Source organism: Epinephelus moara, chromosome 16 (genome assembly GCF_006386435.1).
Source record: "Epinephelus moara isolate mb chromosome 16, YSFRI_EMoa_1.0, whole genome shotgun sequence".
Lineage (NCBI taxonomy): Eukaryota > Metazoa > Chordata > Actinopteri > Perciformes > Serranidae > Epinephelus > Epinephelus moara.
This window is the reverse complement of record NC_065521.1, coordinates 18,516,928-18,536,878: the sequence shown is the minus strand read 5'-3', so window position 1 is coordinate 18,536,878 and position 19,951 is coordinate 18,516,928. Positions and strand designations below refer to the sequence as shown.

The 19,951-nt window shown below is 45.0% G+C and overlaps 1 protein-coding gene across 2 annotated transcripts in view; it reads right to left on the bottom strand.

Annotated features, from left to right (window-relative positions):
* The window catches only part of celsr3 (cadherin, EGF LAG seven-pass G-type receptor 3), a 143,288-nt gene extending 123,594 nt beyond the window's left edge, over positions 1-19,694 (bottom strand). For both annotated transcript variants that reach the window (XM_050066132.1, XM_050066133.1), the window contains exon 1: positions 13,606-19,694. In XM_050066132.1, the coding sequence (XP_049922089.1) occupies positions 13,606-19,318 (5,713 nt within the window). In that variant the 5' untranslated portion in view covers positions 19,319-19,694. The remainder of the gene's footprint in view (positions 1-13,605) is intronic.
* Between the last annotated feature and the right edge of the window lie 257 nt (positions 19,695-19,951).

Sequence of the window (19,951 nt, the reverse complement as noted above, 5' to 3'; positions counted from 1 at the left end):
TCTGTGATTGGGTGAATGTCCGTTCAATTTGACCAATGCCTTTTCATGCAGCATAAGGGGGGGTGAGGTGCGCTCCATTTTTGTATGCTGGTGCACTGCCAGGGTGGGCAAACGGGTTTACCTTTGGAAAATGTGTGGGGGGGATGAAATCATCTTGCTGTAAAAGTGGGGGTGTCAAAACACCCCTATCCCCCATGGGTGCGACGCCCCTGCTCAAAGGTACCAAAGACAGTCAGGCCAGAGGATAATTAGAACTGACCCAAAATGTGGCTGACTCGCGCAGACCCAAAGAGAGAACGCTGGCAGCGGCACTTAGCACCTACTAAGTACCATCAGCAGCAGCAGCAGCTGTAAAGAGCAGCAAGATATGTCTTTTTTCCTGGATTACACAGTTCACACTCTCTTTTTTTTTTTTTAAAAATGTGTTTATGTGAGTAAGACGCACCACATGACCAAAGCTGATAGAGTCACATGTTGTTGCAATGCATTACAGCTTTATAAAGTGGTCTAACAGACTCCAACAGACTCATCCAGCCCAGCCCTGATGTCTCACAGGCTGGATCACTGTCCAGCTTCTCTCTGCAGTGATCTGGTTTGTTTACAGCTATCATGTTAATGTTGTGAAGCTAATGTGCTAATGATTTATTGATGACACAATGCTAAACATAGCACAGACGTTCCAGTCGATCTTTCCTCATTTTCCCTGTACTGCATCTCTCTGTCGTCCCTGGTGGCTGATTTGAACTGAACCCATTTTCATTTTTCCTCACACCAGCACAAACACATCATTAAAATGCTATTTATGAACACTTAAATTTCCATTTGCCATTCAACATTTGGCTCTTTGATGTCTGAAAGGTTAGGAGACCTGAACTTTGGGTAATAAACGCTCTGTGTTTGTGATGTACTTCAAGTTCTAATGTGTTTTGTATCACTTTAAATGACTGTAAAGCAATTGTTATTAGCATGCTAAAAATAAGTTCTGTGTGCAGATACAAGTTTTGCTGGGACTTGAGCAAATGTCCTCAGGTCCCAGGCAGTTTTTAACGATTAAAAAACTGACTTTTATTTCATTAAAGTGTATATAATGTCCTGGTGTCTTAAAGGGACAGTCCACCCCTAAATCAAAAAGATAAACTCCTCTTTCCTGTAATGCTGCTTATCAGTCTAGATTGCCCTCTCTCGAATATAATGGAACTAGATGGCACTCAGCTTGTGGTGCTTAAAGCGCCAAAAAATACACTTGAAAAACTCAACAGCAATGTCTCTTTTCAGAGTGAATGACAACATGTAAGACCTATTTTCTTTCTACCGAACCACACCTGCCGACCTAACCCCACACAGAGGAAAGCTATTTGTGGAAGAATGTTAAAGCCCTGGTAAGGAGGACCCAAATAATGTTTACATTTTGCCCTGTAATGAGCACAGCCTGTCGTCCATGAGTATATGCAAGTTTGGGGGGCGTAGTTCTGTGAAGAAAATAGTTCCGACATGAAACTGGTCACAACAAGGTCTGTGGATAATCTTGAGTAACCCAATCATGATTTCTGGAAAGACATTGCTGTTGAGTTCTGGAGAAGGAAGATATCTCTACAGCCGATATCTCCAACACAACTCACACCAAAGCAATCTAGACTGATAAATAGCACTACAGGTAAGAAAAAAATATGTATTTTTGACTTTAGGGTGAACTGTCTCTTTAATACCTTATTGCATAATAGCATGTTGCAGAAACAGTTTGTCTCCTTTATGTCTAAATTTTACCCTGTACTTGGTAGTTTATAAATCTCGTCCAGCCATGTGTGTGTTTCGAACTGCAAACGGGAAACAGAATGTAATAGATAAATGTCAGCCTTCTTAATTAAAGACACAGGCAAAGTAGAAAAACATCCTGCAAGGTGCTGGAGCGTAGCGAAGGCAGAGGGAGGAAAAAGGATGCATTCATTTTCTCCATGTCTGTGACGTTTAACAAATCACCACTTCTTTATCACAAACATTCATTACACTATTCCAGCAGATTATAGAGGTACTCTGTAGTGACTCCGTAACTTTCTGCTGCCAGAGTTTGAGTTTAAATTTGCTGTGAGTTGAATGCATTACGCAGGCTGAATATTCTATCAGAGCAGATATTCAACCTGCCTCACACAGCTGAGTGATATGCACAGAAGGTTTTATGACTTCATCTGACAGACTACAGGAGAGCAGCATGGAGAACTTTGTGTTGTCCTGCTTCCTGGGGAAATGGGGAGCCAAAAGTTAGAAACTGTTTTTTGATTATTCAAATAATTGCGTTGGTCTGTTAGGAAAAACAAGCTGTATATGAACAAATGGAAAACTTAGTGGAGCAAGTCTCAAATATTTTGAGGTCAGAGAGTCACATAAAGTTAATCTACAGCAGTTTGTTGCCTCCAAAATTACAGCAACTCTAGCTGCTCTCCAGACAGCCACATACTTGATAAGATTTACTATTCGTATAATAAGGTAGTATTATTCGAAGCTATGTAAAGACACATTTCTTTACTCAGAGAGATTTAGGTGACAGGGGGAGGGAAAAAAGGTGTGAGAAGCAGATTTCAGGAGCAGAGGCTTCCCAGACCAAGTGCAAAACTCCCAGCAGGGAACATGAATTTGTTATGCTCTCAACTCCCTGAAAACTTCTGTCAAAATATTCACCCATGGCAGCACACCATGCCTGAATTTTCACTGTCACAGCATTCCCCTATGCATAATGTTGCCTTATTTATCACCATTTCCCAGCAGTCATCCTGCCACTCAAAACACATTGTTATCCGTGAGAAGAGAGACGTATGAAATGGACTGTATTTGTACAGGGCAGCTCCCAGACGGGGATGTGCACAGCTGTGTGAATGCAAAGTAAACTGGCATTTACAGTAAAAGAGACCGGAGTGCAAGTCTAGCATATCCGCGATGAACGAAAGCTGGGACACAGACATGCTATCAGTACATTTTGCTGTCTGATTCCTCTCCATAAGACTCAGAGAAAACTACATTGATAACTCCTTTATACATTTGCATAAAATAACTTGAAGCCAGTTGCTTAAGCTATGAGAACAGTCCACTGTCCTTTTAACACAGTTATCAAGCATTCAACTATGTAACAGTGTTATAGTGTAAGACAGACATGGTCGCCGCTAACCTATCCACCACCTAATATCTTTGGCCTTCAGTGAGCTAAAAACCTCTGACAATATAAGAGACACCAGCTCTCTCTCAAAACCTGTTGAGGTCACAGGTTTGGTCCCAGCATCTGTGTCATAGTTACAGGACGGTAATGACCCAGTGGAGAAACCTGCCATCTGGCTCTGTGTCCCTCTGAGGAAAGAGAAAACTGTGTCAATGTTACAACCATCTCTGCTCGGCCTGAACCATTTAGCTCCTGACGGGTGGTAGATGCATCGTGACCCTGTCAGGATGAAGATGTAGTGCGTACGTCTAATGGATTCTAATGGGCTGGTAAAAGTTTCTTTACATTGTGGTTGACCAGTACGTACAGTGTGCTGTATGTAGGTCATCATGACTGGTAAGTGAGTTGCAGTAAGTGCTGTTTGTTTGTGATGCTGTGGGTTTGAGCCCATTTGTAAACTTTTAATGCTCTTTCTCTTTAGCCTCTGTAAAGATCTAGTATGTTTAAAGTAATACTTGTATTTTCTTTGTATATGAATTAATCATCCCCCCTGTTACACTGAATTTGTGAAGAAAAATTGTTTTCTTTTCTTTGTATTTTCAGTGTTTTATCCATTTACAAACTGTAACACAACTCATGTGGTATTCCAAGTCTCATTTCTCCAGTTGTATGCTCAGTACTTTCCAAAAACAAGCATTATTGCTGAAACCTTACAACCCTGCTCAGTGGAATGAGTGAGCAAAGTTCAAATGCATGCGCTCGTATGGGGAAGTATTTAAAATGGATAAGTTTTAATGAAAATGCATGTGTTTGAGGAGTGCTCAGGATAAATAAGACTTGGATTATACTGCACAAGTTATGTGAGAGTTTCTTAACGCTGCTCCCCTATGACTTCAATTAATCGAGAATTTTCCCAGTTTTTAGATTCTTCATCCACAGTGGAGGCATGTGAGAAAAACTGCAGTTGCTTCACAAATTCAAGGTAACACAGGGTGACTTATTGATATACAAATGATTTTTGAGGGGTGAGTATTCCTTTAAAGTCGATATGTATGCTGTGGCAACACACACACCAGCATACCTTTGAACAATTTGATTAGGTAGCAAGGGGTGGGTTACGCTAGAAAAGAACCAATTTGCACAATGTGTCGTCCAACCACGTTGGAAAGCATAAATGTTTCTGTTACTCAAGGCCTCACATCAAGGCAGAGTGAAAAGTCGACACAGAGAGATGAGCAAGACGCGGTAATTATTTAAATATGGGGATAAGGGTGCACATTTTCAGACAGACATTCCTGGAAGGCAATCATAGTGCTGCCCTCATGGTGTTGCATGCTTCAAAAGTTTGGTAAAGAACGAAAGAAGAGAGCTAAAGAGAAGTTTAAACCCTGCCTACTTTCTCACCTTCACACACACAATGTCAATGTCAGACTGGCAGTTTTGAAAAGTTATATATATATTGTCAGACACTCACTTTATCAGTAGATGAAGATACAATATAAAGATAAAATGCCATGAAATAATATTAATCTGTAAAACTATTAAGATTTACGACTCCATGTTAGGGTGAAATAGCAAAATACAGAGCCAGGGAAGGGGAGGAATATCCCAAGAAACAAATTTGGATATTCTCCAAGAATAAAATGGTGAATTCACAAGAAGAAAAAGTACTGCCAGAAAGTTGGGTCACATAGTATGAATAGCAACTAAGTCCATGTAGGAAACTGTGATGGATGACTGGGTCAAGCACAGGACTTTTACCCACTAGAGCAGGGTTTGTGTCCCATAAGAGTCAGTGTTGGCTTATTATTTTCATCTTTTAGAGTATATATAGCTGCTAAATGTACACATATTTTGTGAGTTTTATCTCTTAAAATGACCATTTTGACTTCAGAAAATATCCAAGGTTTATGTCACAAATTTACCACTTTAATCTCAGAAATTCTGTTATTTCTAGGATTATTAATCCTAATAATTTTTTTTACCTACAATGGCCCTAATATTCCACTGTATTGAGTTGTACAATTTTTTTTAAGCTAACAAAGCATATATTCATCACAGTAAACTATATATAGCCTGAGTGCTGAGCAATGTGTACTGGACTGTAAAAATATGTATGTATGAATTAATTTGTATAATTACCACAATTAATTTGTATTATTACCATAAAACATTGAAATTATCTCTTGCTCTCTCTCTCTAAAGCAGTGGCAGGCTCTCTAACATTTGACTAGTCAAATCAATACAGTGCAATAGAGGGATGGGTGGTAAATAAACACACACACACACACACACACACACACACACACACACACTCTGCTTTTAAAGCGCTATTATATAAAAACCACTTTGTTTGGTGGTGAAACTAAGCCCGTAGGCTTCCTGGGGGTCCAGTGGGCAAACCATGTTTTCATCACAACATGACATTAATACTGGTTCATGGCATTTAATGTCTGTGTTCAATTCTCTTCAGTTCTTTTCTCACATCTCTCTTTTGAAATGTGTCCATCTCTTTCTTCACTGCAGACAATGAATACATGAAATATAATAGAGACACAATAGATGGTAGGAATACAGGGATGACTGTTTCTCAGTGTGACATCAGCAGCTAAAACACAAAAGAAACACACACTGTACTCTCGCCCCATTGTACCTCCGTGCTTATAATACTGAGTAAAAAGCACATTATTATTTAAAATGAGAATAATTCACAGTGTTATGCTCTTGGGTGTTGACCTTTCTCAGCTGACCCACATGTAGATGTATTAACTGCTTTCCACACACACACACACACACACACACACACACACACAGCATCGGTGTACTCACCCATGATGTGTAGGGGTCTCGTTAAAGTCAGTGCAATGACCTAATATATGTGCTGTAAGTGTATCCCTGGTGCATTGACCTGAGCCACAGTTAGCATATAGTTGCCTAAGCAATTACAGCATATAGTAAACCAGTGTGTAAATTAATACATGGTGTGTCTTTATTCTCAACACCATTTAAACTCCCAGAGTCTCCAGCACACACAGAGGACATTACCTCAAGTCAGTATGGAGGAAAAGACTGGTGCATGTTGAGCTTGGCTTGCTGGATGTATTACCTTGCAGAATGCTCAATCGTCTGTTCCAAAGAGTTCTCACTCCCTATTCAAATACAGCAGCTAGGTCATGACTCAGTGCTTTAAAGTCCTCTAGCATCAGTTTTGGATATGTCAGTTTTTGCTTGTTACATGTATACAGAATCTTCTTAAAAACTTAAAAACTGACCTTTTCATGTTCACAGAATAAGTAGGATTTGGCCCCAAAACTACTTTAAGTTTGGGCAACAAAACTATAGAGTTAGGTTTAAGAAAAGAAAATAGTTTGGGTTAAAATGGTGTCTTCTTTTGGTTTCACATGGGACACAAACAGTGGACTCCTGGGAGAAAGTCCTGTGTTTGTTTTCCCATCCATCCATCCCAACTTCACCACACAGACTTGTCAATTTTTATACAATGTCTAATACTGCCATGACTGGGTATACATTGGAGTTAGTTGAAAACCCAGTGCATCTCATTGCACTGGGCAATAAAGGTGCCTTGTGCGTCAATATCAGATGCCAAGGGGCTACTGACCAGGCTGCAGTATTTGATGACGTGAGGATGAGAGCTTGTTGTCTATTCATTAACACATGCATCCAAGCGCTGGCATGCTACAAATTTACAAATGACAAACTATACACAATAATTAAGAATGTGCTTAAGTTTTTGTGTTTATCACATCTGATTTTATCTTGATTCTATAGAGCTTCGCTAATGAAAGTACCACGTAATATGAAAGGCAATGCTCACAGTGACAAAACCACATTATCTGCACTTCTATGAAGCTTTTTTTCTTGGTGTTTTTGCCTTTAACGACAGGACAGCCATAGATTGACAGGAAATGTGGGAGAGGGAGGGGGCAATGACATGCAGCAAAGGACCACAGGTAGGAGTCAAACTTGTGCCACTACAAAGGACTCAGCCTATGTGGAGTGCACACTCTACCAGGTGAGCTAAAGGTTGCCCCAGGTTTATTGTTTCATTTCTACAGAACATTCACCCTTTGGTACGGTCTCAGTGCTCTCATCAACCTCATTTCCAGCAGCAGAGAGCTGTTTCAACAGAAAAAGCTCTAAATCATAAACCCATTGTACACTACTTACACGGCAACAAACAGCAGAAAGTCAGACTAAGTGGAATATTTAGCAGATATTGTTCTAAGTAGGTAGTGGAGAAGATCAAAACAGAGCTAAAAGGAGAGTTAATCGACCTACGTCCATTAGCTGCACACAAACATGACTCTAAGTGAATGTTGCTCTGTATCCACTGATTGTTTCAGTTGTTATGGAGTTCTTCTTCTCCCACGCGGCCAAAAAATGTAATTTATGCATCTTTAACTAAACATGATCCGAATCATAATCAGAAACACTGCTGCACAGGTGGTCTACATCAGGATAACGACCAATTAGGAGTATAAGTCACTCATTAAAGGGCCTGGCAATCAGCACTTTGATCCTATATGCAAGTTTCAAAGCCATACCAGAAAGCAGAGATCCAAATCATATCTGTGTGAAAACCAACTCATGGACATTTACAATATTTTGGGAGTTTATAGATGTTGGTGATTTATTGGACTGTGTTTTTTCAAACATCAAAAAGAAAATTGAGACAAATGTCTTGACACCATGTTTTTCTTTCAAGCTACTTTAGTATTCAGGCCTTTTTCACAGCACACATTTTGACAAGCACGAAAAGCACAGGTGCAACCAATAACATTAACGATGGCTCAGTTCTATTCAAGTGTCCCAGTAAGTCATGACAGTGTGACACTGAGCCAGCGTGCACAATACCAGGGCTCCAAAAGTGAAGCAGCTAATTGCAATTCAGCCGTCATTAATTTTATTATTTACCCCTGTGCTTTTCCTTCTGTGACATGTCAAAATGTCTGCTGCTAAAAAGGGAGCTGGAACAAAGTCTTTCTAATGTGTTGACACACAGTCTTTGTTTCAACCTTCATCTACCCGGGGAAGTGTAGTTAGGCACATGTTTTTCTTTCCCAGCAAAGCCCTGTTCCTCATTCAAACTGCTACACACATTCACAACTGGGACTTCGCCAGTATGCAACCACAGTCTGTGCTGCTGGCCACATGAGCAGCTGGGAGTTGCTTTGCTCAAGGGCACCTTGAGCTGATGCTGTTCGGGATGCCAAGCTTAAATGTTTTTTTTCTCATTACTTGCCACAACTAACTGACCCTAAAGCCGGTTTCATGTGTGTAAATGTAAAATGTGTGTGTCTGTGTGTGCTTAAACTGCTGGCAACCAGCATGGATGCAGCTTTTAATCTCTATGCTCCATAAAGATGGGAATTATCATGAGAATCAATAGTCTGGAGCTAACCATCATAGAGAGAATGAGAAAGAGATAGAGAGTAGGAGAGAGGGAGGAAAGTGGGAGAGAAAGAGAGAACGTTAGAGAGGAAAGTATGAAAGACCGAGGAAGCAAGAAAGCAAGACATGCGGCAGTGTAGTCCCAGCCCTCTCTGCCATGCATAGATATTATTCATTGAAGAGGCATGAATACACTCTCAAGTGCAATGCTTTGAGCCACCTGAGAGTACACATACACACACACACACACACACACACACACACACACACATGCACTGGGTTACTATGTGCGAATACAATTCATGCACAAGCACGTACACACTGAGAAATCTCTCTACTACTAGAAAACACTGTTCAAACACACACATACATAAAAATCAGGCATAAACACACAAACACACAACACACTGAGGCACATAGATAGACACACACACACACACACACACACACACACAAGGAGAGGAAATACGGAGAAGCAGAAAGGAGGAGAGGAGGAAGGAGGAGCAGAGTTGAAAAGAATATGCCGTGGAAGAGACACAGCCCATGAGAGTTATGTGAGGATTACAGGGAAGTATCGAGGGAAGGAGAAGAGTCGGAGGACAGAAGGATGGATTACTGAGTACAGAGGAAGAGAGAAGGAAGAGAAAAGAGGTAGAGAAAAGAGGTAGAGAGGAGAGGTAGAGAGGAGAGGCATGGCAGCTGTGTAAAGAAATAATACACAAGGTAAAGACTGAGGAGATGGATAGAAGGAGAAGAGAGAGGAGGCAAATGAGAAACAAACTAAAGGAGCGGAGAAGACAGAAGGGAACAGAAACTACTGGAAAGAAGGATGATGAAAGAGAAGAGAGAGAAATGCAAGGAATAAAAAATGGCTGAGAAGAATTCATCCATCCATCCATCCATTGGAGGACGAGCAGAATAAAGGAAAGGAAGCAAGTGATGGGAAGAGGAGGGATGGGTAGTCTCAGATAACACACAGCACACAATGAAAGTGACAGCTTTGCTCCGAGCATGACTCTGGCTGACTGTTGTTTCATTATAATCTCATAACTGTCAAATTCTGGAGCGATGGAGAGAGAGAGAGAGAGAGAGCAAGAGAGAGAGAGTAAAATGCTTTCACACTGAGAGAGAAACAGCGAGAAAATTGGAAATGAATCTACACGTCTGGTTCAACTGAGCTGAATGCACACTGGAATAGGCAGATGGAGACAAAGGCTGGCACATGCATATATGTAGTTAATGGCACACACACACACACACACACACACACACACACACACATATATACAAACGTTAGGTTTGCCTGATGGCACACTCATTCACTCAGTCACTGCTCTCCATAATTAATCACTAGTTCAACCACGCATCTATCCACTAACTCTCTTGTTCACAGAGATGTTCGGACACCAATTTTTTCTTTCCCGACACCAATTCTGATTCCTTAACTTGCGCACTGGCCAATACCTGGTACCAGTGTTGTATTGGAGGGTTTATCCAGGTATACAGCATAAAAAAACAGCAGTTGCCAGTGTACTCACATTGCCTATTAGTGGGTGAACAACCCAACACTTGGTGAATTCTGCTGATAGAAAGAGTCGACATCCACGGATCAGAATGTGACAGTGACGAATACTTGGCTTCCACAAGCCAGTTATCCCTGTGGTAACTTTTCTGACACCTCCTGCTTAAAAAGTCAGAAGGAGCGCAACTTTTGGAACAGTGAAGAAGAATTTATCCACATGTGAAACTACTTTAAAATTTATTGATAAATTATGTGGTATCGAATCGGTGCATAGCTGATACCTGATATAGCATTGTAAGCTGTATCGGAAACATTTCCGATACTGGTATTGCTATCAGAACAACTCTACCTGTTTACTTGGTTTAGATCACTCACCCATTCCTTCCTACACTCACTCACTGACTGATTCACTTGTTTGCCATGTCAGTCATTTGATCATTCATGCACTCTCTTATACATTTGTCCCTCTCATTTACTCACTCAGTTGCTAATTCATTTAGTCGTTTACTCACTTGCACCCTCTAACTCTTAAATTAAACCAGAGACCTTTGATTGACCAAGACAGCCTACTTTAGATTCATTTCCTGTATCTGCGTCATGTGGGTTTCACCACTCCCTCCACCCACCACCCAAGTCCTGAGTCCATTCATTCCAATGGGAAAAGTGACCATTGAGTACATATTTTGACCATTTCCTTTGCCCCACAGTGAAGTAAATATTGGACCCATTGTCCACAAGCTCCAACCCTTATAAACATTCTTACACTGAAATGGCATTGTTTCAGACAGACGAATCAGGAAAAAAATTAACTTTGTTCGAGGCATGTCTCTGTTTTAGCAACATACTCTTGATAGCTGACATGATCTTACACCTAGTTCATATCAGACATTAGCCTAGCAGATAAAAATAAGCAGCAAATAAGGAAAAAAACATTAAATTTGTATTGTATATAGTGTTGTATTGTTTTGAATCTGACTTCATCCATCCACACAAATTTTACTACACTTCCAAACAAGGTGGAGGTATATGAGGGAGAGACAACCACGCCCAGTTAGGAGACCAGAAGTGAATATTGTTTTATACTATTGACAAAGCTTATAAGGTGTTATCTTTGTTTTGTCACTCACTTATTTACTTAGTCACTTTCTCTTATATTCACCCACATACCCATTTACTCACTCATTCACTTGCTCACTCACATACTTATTCCTTTATTTTTCCACACCCTCACTTGTTCACTCTGTCAGTCATTTGATAAGCCATGGACTGAATAATTCACTTTGTAATGTTTAGATTCACTCATTTACTAGCTTACTCATTCACTCACTCACTCTGTTTTTCACTTTGTTAGACATTGATCACTTGTGCACTCTCTCATACGATATATCGCTCTGAAATTTAAGCTCACTCATTTACTCACTTGCTCATTTACTTAAGTCACTTTCTCTTTCATTCACCCACTCACCCATATGCTCATGCACTCAGTCAGTCTTTCTATAATTCACTCATTCATTTACTTGCTAACTCACATATTCGCCCATTCACACACTCATTCCTTCATTTACCCACACCTTCACTCTGTCATTTGATCACTCATGGTACTGAGTAATTCACTTTGTACTGTTTAGATTCATTCATTTACTCGCTTACTCACTTGATCACTTGCTCACTCACTGATTTTCTCCTTGATTCACTCACTTCTCACTCCCTTGTTCATTTACTGATATTCTCAGTCACTTTGTCCTTCATTCACTTGTTTACTAACTCCTTTGATCATTTACCGACTCCTTCGATCACTGTCAAACTCACTCACTCAAACAGAGTTTACTCATTCAGTCACAAACTTAATCACTCGGTCACTCGTTCCATCACTCACTTTACTCGCTAACTCCAAAATGACAGCAGAATGAATATGTATAAGCGTGCACTGTCACCAGTGAGGCTGGTATGAAAGCAGGGTAAATAGGGAAGCAGGTCACACACACTCCCAAGCCAGAATACAAACAGAGGACTAACCACGCCGTCAAAGCAACAATGCCGTTCTCGTTTTCTTTCCTCATTTGGTTACTAAGGCTTTGATCACTGAGAGCAAAGAAGCCTGAAACGCTTTCAGAAAGCCTTTATCTTGGCGCCAAAGCCTGGAAATGCAAAAAAATAAAAGCACCTTAAAGCAAATTAGAATAAAATCGACTTTAATTCAAAAGGCTAAGACACTATTTCTCCATATCCATTCGATTTCAACCAAATATATTATCATATCCTTGGCTGGTAGAAAAAACTGTTTAAAATATAAATTCAATACACAGTACAGCCAAAAAATACTTTTAAGCTTTATGGTATTTCTCAGTGCGTTACATCATCACATAATGGATGGTCAACAAGCATGTCAGGTCAGTATAGTGCCTTTCTTGGCATAGTGATAGCCCTTAAGTTTACACTGTCCCATTTCATCAGGAAATAAATCCCATTAGGGAAGTATTGAGTACCATTTTGTGGGATATTGAACAGCAAGTGACAGTAATGGGCTCTGCCAGTTGGACTGGTATGCATCCTTGTTTCCCTACTAAATAGATTTTCTTTAATTTCACAAAATTGCTATGGCAACTTGGCAGCACTTAGCCCAGATCACCTGTCAATCAAACAGTGTGGGTGGTACTGTGATACCGATCACTGCTCATAGCTAAGCAGCTCCAGCAAAATTGTCATTGCCAAGCCCGAAATAAAGTATCTGCTGTACACCAACATATCTCATAAACTGGCAACATGCTGACTGACATGAACGTTTAAACGAAAAACCTCCTAATAAACATTATCATCAGTTATCTCACACTGATAGAAGTGCCTTCAGATATTTATCTTTTCTCAAACATATTTTCTCCCTTCTGTGATATCGACTGTCACATCTTCTCACCCAAAATCCACACTCAGCATCACACGCTCTTTCCTCCTCATCTTTTTCCCCTACACTTCTCACCGCTTCCGCATTTTGAAGCTCTGCTAAGCCGACTAGCATCAATCACCTAAATGTTTACCTCCCAAGCTCTTGGGTAAATCTAACTTGAGCAACAGCTCTGTCACTGTCTATATTTCTCACACAAACACTTGCACTCACAATGTCTCCCAGGAGCCTTCTCCTTAAGGGACTCAGGTGCACGTAACAGATGTCTGAGACACAGGTAACAAATCAAAATTTCTCACTTCCCTCCCAGTCAACTTCATTTCACAACGAAACACACACACACACACACACAATCAGTCGGATGTGTTTTAAGAAGCCCAGTTAACTCCTCATTCCTTCATGCTCACAAATCAAGAAAAAGGGACAAAAGGAAAGGTGGAAGCAATGCCCAGGGCTAAACTAAATGTCATACAGTGCTATCACACCCCTTTCTCAGTCAGACCTGTGGAGTCCTTATCTTCACAGCATTTGTTACAGTGGAAAAAGCTACAGGGAACTCTACACTGACTACACACACACACACACACACACACACACCCTCCCATTTCTCCCTCCACGGTCTCTTACCTGTGACAGTGATCAGCATGGCAGCCACCAGCGGCCTGTTGTTATCCAGTTTTCGGCTCAGTCGGATCTCTCCGCTGGTGTGATTCAGGAGCAGCAGGTGAAGCTCGTTCCCTCGGTCGATGGTGTAGTACAGCCTGTCTGACACGTCGGGATCATGGGCGGGTACTCTCCCAATTACCCCACTGGGGAAACTGTTGGAGCGATTGGACACAAAGTTGTTGAAAATAATTTGGAAGTCCTGCAAAGTGGGCCGGTTGTCGTTCTGATCCACCAACCGGATGCGGACAGTGGCCCGGCTGACTAGGGGTGCTGAGGTAGCCTGGACTACGATGACATACTCATTGCGTGTCTCATAGTCAAGATCAATGAGTGAAGTGAGCTCCCCTGAAAAGATGTCCATCTGAAAGATCTCAGGAATGTTGCCCTCCACAATTTGGTACATGATCTGAGCGTTGGCGCCTTCATCCGGGTCAATAGCTGTGATCTGGGCGACCACAGAGCCTACTGCGCTGTTTTCTTTCACTAGAACCTCAAAGTCATCAGCAGGGAAAACAGGGGCATTGTCGTTCACATCCAGGACTGTCACCTGGATGTGGACAGGGGTTCGCTGAGGAGGCACGCCGCGATCTACGGCATAAGCCGTGAGCTCATAGAATGGCACGCTTTCACGGTCCAAACGGCGAACACTTCGGACGATGCCAGATGTAGGTTCAATGGTAAAGTCTCCATCACCATCCTCACCTTTTTGGAAGGTGTACTGAACACGTCCGTTGGCGTGTGCATCCCGGTCAGTGGCTGAGATTTGGAGGACGCTGGTGAAGGGAGGGGCATCTTCGCTCACTGTTCCCTGATATCTGGGGCTGAGGAACTGAGGGGCATTGTCGTTTACATCATTCACATTAACCTCTACATATGTCGTGTCTGATTTCTGTGGTATGCCGTTGTCTTTAGCTGTTATAGCCAAAGTGTAGGTCATCTGGTCCTCATAGTCAAGCTCTGCCTGGAGTGTTATAGCCCCTGTAGCAGAGTCGATGCGGAATTGTGGGATATTGTCCTCCAGAAAGTATGTGATTCGAGCATTTTCACCAACATCATCATCTGTGGCGCTGATCACAACTACAGTGCTTCCGGGTGGTCTGTCCTCATTCACACTGACAGAGTAGTGGGCACTCTGGAAGACAGGCCGATGAGTGTTGGCATCTGTGATGTTGATGTGCACTTGACAGGTGTCATGGAGTGTGCGATCTGAGGCAGTGACTGTTAGAACATAACGCCGCTCCTGTTTGTAGTCCAATGGGAGAGCTAAAGTGAGAAGACCTGCCCCTCCTGCTGTGCTGATGGCAAAGCGGTTTCTGGTGTTTCCTCCTGTTATCTGATAGGTCACCGCACTGTTGACATCACGGTCCACAGCCGTTACAGTCACTACACTGGTACCAACCACTGCATCCTCATTCAGACGAGCATAGTACTCCTTTTGAAGGAACTCAGGGCGGTTGTCATTAACATCCATCACTGTAATTGTAACACTGGCTGTGGCAGAAAGAGGCGGCATGCCGTAATCCCTGGCCTCCACGCCAAAGAAATAGTGCTCCACAGATTCTCGGTCAAGAATGGAGCTCACAGTGACCCAGCCTGTTGCAGAATTGATAATGAATGGTGTGTCAGAGCTGGTGCCCGTCAACCTGTACTCCAGACGGGCATTATCACCAGAATCTGTATCAATAGCCTGAATGTGGAGGATGGAACTACCAACCGGGGCACTCTCTAGCACTGACGCCTGGAATGGTGTGGAGACAAAGATTGGTGGGTTGTCATTGACATCTGTCACCTGTACACTGACGATACCGGTGTTGTTGGAGAGAGGTGGCCGGCCATTGTCCTGTGCACGAACACGGAGTGTATACTCCCGCTCAGACTCAAAATCAAGCGGTGCCACAACATGGATCTCCCCAGTGACACTATCAATAGAAAACTGTCCACGGCTGTTACCACTGATGATATTATAGTGAACAGCGGCATTACTGTCCTTGTCCAGGTCTGAGGCACTCACACGGAGGATCTCAGAGTGAGGCCGTACATCCTCCTTCACTGCCACCACGTAGCGTTTTTCACTGAACTGTGGCACGTTATCATTTTCATCCAGAACAGTGATGAAAACTTTAACATTAGCAGAGCGTGGCCCTGGTTCCTTCCCCTGATCACTGGCCTCCACCTGTAGAGTGTAGTGCTCGTTGGTTTCCCGGTCCACCGCTCCACGGGTTGTAATGAGGCCAGAGCGTGGGTCAATCTCAAAGGCAGCTCGAGCAATTGCAGCCGTGTCACCGACAAAGCGGTAACGGATATTGGCATTGGAGGGGGAATCTAAGTCTGTCGCTCTCAGCTGTAAGATGGGATACCCCTCCTCCACATTCTCCCTGATCGTCTCCCTGTACTCCGTCTGCTCAAATATTGGTGAATGATCATTCCGGTCTGAAACAGTAATGGCCACCATTGTGGTGCCAGAGAGGCGAGAGGCGCCAAAATCGGTTGCTGTGACCCGGAAGTAATGCAGATCCATGTGCTCTCTGTCTAGAATCTGAGTGGTGGTGATGAGACCTGTGTCTGGGTGGATGTGGAAGTAGTCAGATGATCGACTGTTCATCAGTGGGGCCATGCTGTAGCTCACCCTGCCTGCATCTCCTGCATCTGGGTCTGAGGCGGACATGATAATGACTGAGGTGCCAGGTGGCTGGTTCTCAGCTACTTGCACTTGGAAGTTATACTGGGAGAAATGGGGATGTCTGTTGGCTGCACGTCGAGAGCGAGACCACGGCATCAGAATCTTCCTCCCCCTCTCTCCCTGTGAGATTTCATCATCTGCTACTATTATCAGTCGTTCCAGGCTTCTCTCTCCCCTTGAACTGTGCCTCTCCTCCTCCCCTTCCACCTCCATCTCCTCCCCCTCTCCAACCTCATGGCTTTCATCTGCCTGGCTCTCTTTTTTCTCTCTTTCGCTATCTGGCTGTGTGATGGTGGTGGTGCTACTGCCCCTATCCTGACCCTTCCCTCCCTCTGCCTCACTCTCCTCTGCCTGGCTTGCCTTTGTTATTCCCATTTCCCTCTCCCACTCCTCCTCCTCTTGCTCTTCTCCCCCTGGTTCTCTCCCTCCCATCAGCCGCGCCTCTCTCTCGCCCTCCCCCACCTGTAATTTTCCTCTCCCAACAGCGGCAGCAGCGGATCCCTCCAAGCCCTCTCCCTCCCTTTCTGCATCCCTCTCCTTTTCTCCCTCGGCCCCCATCTGCCGCCTATCTGACTGTCTGACACCTTCGGGCTCTAATGGCACTTGCTTACCGGATTTTAATTGCATATGTGTACGGTCCCCCTGCTCAGTGGCTGAACAGTCTGTGGAGACGCTCTGAGCGCACCCTGCCTTTACCATTTCTCCCAGCGCGGTCTCCCAGTCGCCTTGTTGCACAGTCTGACCATGCCACGGCGATTTTTCTACACCAGATTCATGACTGTGTCCATATGTCTCCTTTCTCCCCTCCTCTTCGTTGTTGTTATTACTGTTGCTGTTGAATCTGCTCCACAGGAACACGCGCTGTGGGTCTGTGGGAGCTGTCCGTCGTGCTGAAATCACGTCCTTCACAGAGAGTAAGTGAAGCGGTTGTGCAGACTCATCCTGCCACGCGGTCAGGTTAATTACCGGGGAAAACGAGAGGTGTTTTGCTGTGATGTCATCAGGCTGACTGAGAAGACGCGGTGCGAGTGCTGTTGCAGAGCGAGACGCGGCTGACACAACACCGGGAGATTTAACGGGAAACTTCGCAGGCGAGAAAAAGCCTGAGTCACAGGCAGACTCTGAGTCTGAAGTTACTTTCTCAGCACATAGACGGAGCGGTTTGGAGAGTTCTCCACTCTCTGTATAATCGCCTGTGTGTGATTGAGGGGGCGTATGGAGCGCAGGGCCAAGATACTTTGATGCAAATTTGGGAATTGCGCTTTTGCTGGATGGAAAACGTTGGCCGGGCGTCTCTGTGATGCTGCCGGGGGGAAATTGGATGGGGAGATTCCTCTGAGCTATGACTCCCTCCGGGACCATAAACTCGGCTAAATATCCATCCCCCATTTCAATTCCGTCCAAACAACCAAAGCAAGCACCGGGAACCTCCCTGCTTTCTCCCCGGGTTTGACTGCTCTGCCCTCCGGTTGCCGGTGCTGATTTCCCCTGCGGAAGCTCATTATAAGCCTTACATAGGAGCGTCAGAATCGGAAAAGCCAAACCATTATCCGGATAATTAGATAAATTAATGTGTTTGTTGCCTTGGTTCACCCCTCCTCCTCCTCGCCCATCATTTCCCTCTCTCCTCTCATCCCTCTCCCTCTTATCCACAATTCTTCCACAACCATCTAGGTGCGCCCAGGTACTGGGGTTAATCACTGCCGGTGTGCTACATCTGAACGCTTCCTCCCCCTCCTCCTCCTCTTCAGCTCCCCCACTCCGCGCCCTCCTCTCCCTCTCCTCGCACCTAATGCACCCAGTCAAACAGCCATCATCACCCCCCTCTCTGATGCTGCTGGGATCGATAACATTGTGCCTTCCCAAATGAGAACAATTACCAGCCCTCCTGTCCACGCTGGCTGAGTCCCCATCAGCATCCCGGGTCCTGTTATTGTTTCTGCTCCTGTAAACGGGATGCAGCTGGATTTTATCTGTGTGGCCGGTCTGGGGGGAATCACAAGCTGGAAAATGATAAATGTAGTCCAATTTTGATCCCTGGGTACAATCTGAATTGCTGCTGAAACGGGGGTGAAATCTGGAGGTGTCTGAAGCCTCACTGTGTGGTGATTTGTATCCAGATTGAGGATGAATGCAACAAGAGCAACCGGTTGGCAAGGGGCCAAGTGAGGGGCTGCTGGCCGGGGAGAGGGCTTGTTTGTCAGGGCTTGACCAGCAGAGATGCCCGGGTGTCAGGGAGCACCATGTAGCAGAGAGCCTCCTCACCTCACGAGCCCTCTCCCACACCTCTACCCCTCTCCTCCCTCCACTTCCGGGTGCCCCGCACAGGCCAGAGGCGCGCACAAAGGCTCTGGCGGCGCCACGTTTGGCGAGGTGTGGCCTTGACGCCGGCCACCGTTGCGCGCACGCTCTAGTCCTTTGTACTGCCCGTTTTTTGCCGTTTTGAACCGGCGAGGAGGTGAAAGCAGGTGAAGCAGGAGGAGAAACAACGCCCTTCCTCCTCATCCACCCTCTATCCACTCCCTCTCCTGCGCCGACGCCATCAGTGCTCGACCTGCTCCTAATACCTGGGTGGTGAGGAGGAGGCGGAGGAGGTGATGATGGTGTCGGGGGGCTGTTTCCACTCCTCGAAAACGTCCCGACTCCTTTCTGCCTCTCCTTCCGTGTCCCATCCTGGTGATATCTTCCCGGCGTCCCCCCTGCGCGCTGCACTCCTGAGCATCCTTCAGTCTGTATCCGCTCCCCGGTCCACCTGCTTGGGCGTAGATTCCAGCTGCCCCTCGGCGACTCCCCTGCTTCCTCGCGCTGCTGCTGCTGTTGCTGCTGGCTCACTTTACCGGCGTCTCGGTAACAGAGGCCCGGGGTCCATCGGTTGAAAGCTCCTCCTGTATTCACCGTCCCCGGGGTGAGGGCAAACAAAGGGCCGAGGAGAAGCAGGTGGAGTGCCAGAGACGAGAGCAGGAGCGGGGTGAAGCCCGGTAGCGGTGCAGCCATTTAGTCTCTTCCTTTCTCTGTCTCTCCCCTCCTTTCTCCCTCTTCCACCTCTATTCTCTCTCTGTCTCTCTCGAGTGCGTCTTCCCCTTCTCCCCGTTACTTCTCTCTCTCCCTCGTTCCGGCTAGGTGGCCAGTTCCAGGACCGCCGGCACCGCCCGACACCTTCCCCCAGGCTCCCCCGTCTCTCCGTCGGCCTGGAGAGTTGGCATCTACCCGCTGTGGTCCGTGGAGCTGGAGGTCTGAGCGTTAGGAGCGGCGCGGCAGCAGCATCTCTCCTCCCGTTCATTCACATCCAACATGGCTTACACACTCACACTGACTGACTGGCTGGCTGGCTCACACACTACCCTCCTGAGTGTGTGTGTGTGTATGTATGTGTGTGCGCGCTCTCTAGCAGTGGCGGCACAGCCCGGTGGTAGGCTATCCATCCATCCACACACACATACACACAATCACACTCTCCTCCTCTCTTTTTTCACCCCTCCCCCTATTGCTTGCATCTCTCTCTCTCTCTCTCTCTCTCTCTCTCTCTCTCTATCTCATAATGGTCGGCTCCGGTGCGCAGGGCTGTTACACAGCACCCGCGGCGGCAGCCATATCCACAACTGGAATAGGACGGGGGGAATAGCCTGT